The 5,894-nt window shown below is 45.8% G+C and overlaps 1 protein-coding gene across 1 annotated transcript; it reads left to right on the top strand.

Annotated features, from left to right (window-relative positions):
• The first annotated feature begins 623 nt into the window (after positions 1–623).
• COX20 (cytochrome c oxidase assembly factor COX20) lies at positions 624–4,764 on the top strand. The gene is made up of 4 exons (XM_074863267.1): positions 624–869; positions 3,042–3,156; positions 3,300–3,363; positions 3,950–4,764. The coding sequence occupies exons 1-4, from the start codon at positions 837–839 to the stop codon at positions 4,089–4,091; spliced, it is 354 nt and encodes a 117-aa protein (XP_074719368.1). The 5' UTR covers positions 624–836; the 3' UTR covers positions 4,092–4,764.
• The last annotated feature ends 1,130 nt before the right edge of the window (positions 4,765–5,894 follow it).

Below are 5,894 nucleotides of genomic sequence, written 5' to 3' on the forward strand. Positions count from 1 at the left end.
AGCTCAGACCAGCTGGGGCCTAGGCCGTCAGGCCGCCAGACTGAGGCAGGGCCTCTCTTCGAGGATTTATGGTAGGGCAGCGAGCAGGGAGCCGGCTTCAAACCGTGCTCAACACCTCCTTCTGCGGCAAGGGGCAAAAAGCCACAGGGAGGCCTGCGGAGGGCTCCTGTCGCTCTCCCCACACACGAAGGGCCGAGGACACGAGCGACACAGCACCGGCCTGTGCAGGTGCCCGAGCCGCCTCTCTCAAACCGGCAAACCCAACGCCCCGGCGGCGGGCGGCACAGCCGGGGAGGGGCCGGCCCGCCCTGGCCCACCGCCCGCGTTCCGCCGGGCCCTCGGGGCGCCGCCGACAGCCGCTGCGGCGTACGGCGGCGGGCCCCGGGCGGCCGCCGCGGCCGGGCCACGCGCGGAGCGCGGGGGGGGTGCGGGCCAGACACCGGCGAGGGGCCGCCGCGCGCCACAACTGCCGCCGCCCGCGCCCGGCGGAGGCGCGCGCCCGGAGCGGGAGAGGGGGTGGGGCGGACTGAGCGCCAGCGCCGCGCGCGCGCGCCCGCTCCCTCCCCTCCCCCCCCCGCTCCGCGTGCGTGCGTGCGCGCGCCCTGCGCCGTGACCCATTTCACTGAACAAAGGATTTTGCTGGAATCTCAGCGCTAGACCTAAAATGGCGCCGGCGCGCTCGCCCGCCCCCGCCCCCCCGCGGGCACCATAGAGATGGGGCGGGCCAGGGAGGATAGAGCGGCCCCTCTTCGTGCCTTCTCTACGCGGCCGTAGTCCGGCCTCGCTGGTGCGCGGCGGGGGAGGGGGCGCGGGCCGGGGATAGGCGCTGTCACGTCATGGCGGACGAGGGCGACTCTGAGCCGAGGAAGGTAATGGAGGATGGGCATGGGCATGGGGAGGGGGAGGGCGGACGGCGGCCAGGGCCCTTCCCGCCCTGCACGCGGCCGCAGCCCTCCCCCCTCACCGGAGCGCGCGGGGTGCTGCCTCCCCTCTCCGCCCCGCGGCCTGACTTGAGGCGGGCGGCGGAGGGAGCCGAACCCGCACGGTTCCGCCTCGCCTGGGCGGCGGAGGGGCGTCCCCGGTGCGTGGCAGGGCCGGGCCGGGCCCGTGATCCGCACAGACAGAGGAGACCGGCGGTGCGCAGAGCCTTTCACGCGTTTTAAGGTTTCCCCGCCCGCCTCCCTGAAGCGCAGCCGGGCGCTGAGAGGAGGAGGAGGAGGAGGAGGAGCCGGAGCCGTGCGGCCACCCGGTTCCCCGCGCCCACGCGCGTCAGTGCCCGCGAAAGCGGAGGGGGAGCCCTGCGCTGGGAACAGGAGAGGTTGCGCAGACCAGTTGTGAACCCCCGCTGGTTTTGCTGCAGGGGAAGTAATTAGGGAACAATACACGGAAACCCCTGGAAGAACTGAGGCTCTGTAGGGCCGAGTGGCGTGGGGGTTTTGTGTTTGTTTTTCCACGGGTCCCTCTACGGGGCTTTCTCTCTTGGGTGAAACACTGTGATGACACTTGAGCCTTTGTAATGCCAGCAGTTAGCCGTGGTTAGAGTCATAACAAGTGATTTTAAGTAGAGCAACAGGTGAAATACTATTTTTAAAGGATGCATCATGCTGCATGGATGTAGCAGGAATACCTTCTTAGCCAACAACGGCAACGTATCAAGTGACTTCTTCCATATGAGAGTACTTGAAATTACTCATTAGGAGATTAGACCAAGATAGACCAAATCTTTTTTGTCTCACTTGTACACAGGGATTATGTGGAAACAGCTGATGGTTGTCTGTAGGGAGCAGAGAGAAAATTATTGATGGGGATTTCCATACTTGCATACAAATCCAGCTGTTGTCAGATGTTTGCCATCCCTGTTACCACAGTCAGACGTGTTTCACAATGACTTCACTGAGTTGTCAGCCCTCCACAAATAGTTGACTGTAGTACTCCATCTTCAAAAACTACTTCGTCCAAGTAGAATAGCTTTACAAAAAAATAAAATCATTTAAAAATCGTCTTTTGAGATTTTAGTTGATACAACTGCGCGTGTGGTCTAAGGATTTGAACACAATAGAATTCTCACACCATCCCTAACAAAAGAATTAATTGCAGAAAGATGTGCAGATGTTACAACAGCCAGCAACCTTAACCCTGACCTATGTCATCTTGAGGCCTTTTTGTAGGTAGTTTCTCACTCCTTGTGCTGACGTGCGTTTGCAAGGATGTTTGTCAGGTGGGAAATAAGGGTTGTATTCAAGTTAGACTTGGATTATGCAGAAGCCAGTGTACGTAGGCAACTCTGAAATGAAAAACATATTTGTCAGTTCACAGTTGGTTTTATGAATGCCACGAGTAATTACCATTTGAAAATGAAATAGAAAACTGATAGATATAAGCTAGGGTAGGTTATAGGTGTGAGACGGGGTATGAAATAGTTTGAATATTTTTTACTAGTAGGTTAATTTAAAAATTTATGTGTTGTATATAGGAGAATTTCTGTGAGCAGCCCCTGGCTATATATAGGGTTAATTTAAACAAAGGATTAGGTGTATATAAGTTTTATTCAGTGTTCAGTATAAGGTTCTTTACTACATGTGCATTCTTCGGTAATTTCACTTTTTAAGAACATTTGCCTTTTCGGATATTAAAATTACGTGGCATAACTAACTGCGTAATTCATTGTGACCTTACCTGTTGGTTGTGATGTATGGTTTTTTTGAACAAAGATGCTGGATTCTTAAGGGTTTTCTCCCCTCCTTTTCTGGGGAATGTAAAGGAAAAAATGAAGCAGTTCTTTTATAATATTCAGTAGAAAGGATGGATCAACAGGTTTGTGCAAAATGATGTTGCCTAAATCAATAGTTAACTCTTCTGAAACCATTCCTGGTACAGCTGTGCATGTTCACTTTTGCTCAGATATAACCCTGGAAGTAGGAAATCCTCAAGTGGTTATTTTTGACTGCTGAGATAACAAGTCAGTTTTACAATGGAGTTGGCATCATAGACTTCTACAAAGATAATTTTTTAAATTAATGGTGTGGGTTTTTTTCTTACAGTCCTTTAAACTCCTAGGATTTCTTGATGTTAAAAGTGTCCCATGTGCACGAGAATCAGTGCTGTATGGCTCCGTGGGATCTTTAGTTGTGGGTCTTGGACATTTTCTAGCAACTAGTAAGTACTTATTCCTTCTGTTTTTTATATACTTATTTGCAAGGAAAAAAAAATTCCTATTTGTCATTAGGTTTTATTAATAACAGGAAGTCATCCAGGGTTTTTTCTCTTAACTTTTTGGAGGATTTTTGGTTTTCTTTCAGGTAGAGTTAGAAGATCTTGTGACTTTGCAGTTGGTGGCTTTATTTGCACAATGTTAGGATACTGGTATGTAAAACGCTTCTTGAATTTTGACAAACCTAAGTTGGCTGCTTTATACAACATGATCCCCATGTGACCTTTCACACTGTTTGTGAAACTCCATAAAAAACTTGCCTAGCAAAGCGTCCTCTTCCTTCTCCCCAAAATATTTATTTTTTAAAGGAAAAGAGTTCAGTGCCTTTGAATTTTTATGTTAATATTTTTTTTGAAACTTGCAATTGTTCCTTGAATCCTAAGAGGTCAAACCACCCAGTTATTTCCATCTTTAATTCTTTCTTTTTCCCATTACATATACCATCGTTCTGTCCTAATTATAAAGGCAGCATACTAAATGGTCATTAAATTAAAATCCAAATTACAGAAATTAGCATTTTTCATTGGACTTGTATATCAGACTCCTCGGTGGCTGCATAATGTTTGCCTCAAAGAAATAGCAGTTGCCCTAGTATTTTCATTATGCATCATTTCATAATGACTTTTACTGGCATTATTATACGTGGTTTCAACTTTTCAACTGGATGAATAACTCTGATTTGATACTGTCGCTCATGTAAAGCAGGGAATCGTGTTTTCTTTTCATCCCCTCCTCTAGGTTTTACTGCAGGTACAATTTGGCCCAACAGAGGATCCGACAAAGAATGCTTAAAGAAGGAATGAGAAACAGAATTTTATTTGAAGGCAGTTCTCTTGATCCAGAAAGAAAACTGACTGGCAATGAAAGAAGCGATTCATAGTCTGCTGTAGAGGAATCTGTGGTCTAATACAGCTTTGGGAGAAGGTGGTCCAAGAGTGGCAGTCTTCCCTGCCAATGTGTGAGGTGTCTGAAACTGATAAATCACGCTGTTTTTCCTAGCAAATCCAAGCAAGAAATTCATAGCGAATCCGTTAAGTCAGTATACAAGCCTTTCTTTGTTTCATGTATGTATGTACATGACTATGTACACAGATAGGAATGACCTCTTGTTAAACATCTAGGAACTGATGTGTCCTGTTACAGGGTCTCAGAGGATTAATGACGGGTTTTGGGAATGCTTTAACTTCCATTATAAACAGAATGGTTCATTTTAGCAAAGTTGTAATTACCTCTCATTTAAATGCAGGAAAATATTTTCACCAGCTGTTCTCTTGAGTAAATGTATCCTTCAGTGCTACTGTTAATTGTGCTGTTTGTAAAACGGGAATATTTAAACAGCAGGTGAACGCTTTGCTTGTGCAAGATGGGAGATACCAGTAGCCTTTGTAAGATTTCAGCTGCAGAATAACTTCAGATAATTTATATACACTGTGAAGTTGAAGGATTTCCATTTTTGTTCTGTCTGTGCGAAACTAGGAATAAAATCACACTTCAAAAGCAGTCTAAGCTATGTAAGTAATCTTTTTACTTGATTAAAAATGTTGCTCTTCTGATTAAGGCATTTCCTTACAACTGATGGAATAATAATTTACATTATTTGAAAGTAGCAGTGGTCAGTAGGTTTGTTTTTTTTTTAAAAAGGCATGTTTTACTTGTGTATTTCACTATACATTTTCAGTTACAAGAAATATTTCTATGTAATTTCAAGGAAACCATCTTACTTGGAAATACAGTGTTAGGTCTAATTGCATATTGGTAAAAAGATGAGTGATGGTATAATATTCCTTGCTTGCTTCCGTCTGCACCAATGACACAATGTATTTATTTTTTTCACAAAATGATTTATAGTGTATTATGCTATAAGCACTTTTTGGTCTAAAGGCATTAGCTGAGCAAAAATAGTCCTTTCCCCCCGCCCTATAGTTAGTCTGAGAGAGTTTGCCATCTGTTGTTAACTCAGGTTGGTGTGGGGAGGTTTGGGAATCCAGATGTAAACAGCAGCATTGCTCTACTTATTTAGTTTGAAAATATACTTGAGAGCACTAAGCAAACATGCTATTTACACTAAGATAATTAAACTTTTACCCTCTGTGGATTAGCTTCTTAGAAGAAGAAAACAAACCTGTGTACTCTTGTTTCCTTTTTTTCCTCTATTACTCCTGTTTCTTCTGGAGGAAACACTAAAGATACATTTTTTTAATAAATTATTTTATAAATTTTATAAAGTTTTATATCAAAAGTCTCCAGAAAACTTGAGTTAATGCAATGAAACATTTTCTGTCCTCACTGCAAAATCTAAACTCAGAAGTTAACTGGTAGCTAACTAATTCAGAAAAGAAAAAAACGTTTCCCCTGGTTCTGTGCTCCTTTCCTTTAGATGGGGTAGGAGGTGTTGCCTCGGAAAGCCCTTGGAGCAGCAGTGGGAAACTGAGCGAGCCATAAACCAGGAATTAGCCAACTCCTATTTTAACACATGGTTGAGTTCTTTCCTATCTGACCTAAGAAAAGGAACTGCAACCTAAGCAGGGGGCCTTTTGACTGCGAGGTCATAGTTCAGCTGGGGAGTTTAGGAAACAAAAGCACACAGATGAAAATTTACTCTTTGGCAAAGAGCAGTTGTAGACAAATGTGGTGGGTTGACCCTGGCTGGGCTCCAGGTGCCCACCAGAGCTTATCTATCACT

Source organism: Strix uralensis, chromosome 3 (genome assembly GCF_047716275.1).
Source record: "Strix uralensis isolate ZFMK-TIS-50842 chromosome 3, bStrUra1, whole genome shotgun sequence".
Lineage (NCBI taxonomy): Eukaryota > Metazoa > Chordata > Aves > Strigiformes > Strigidae > Strix > Strix uralensis.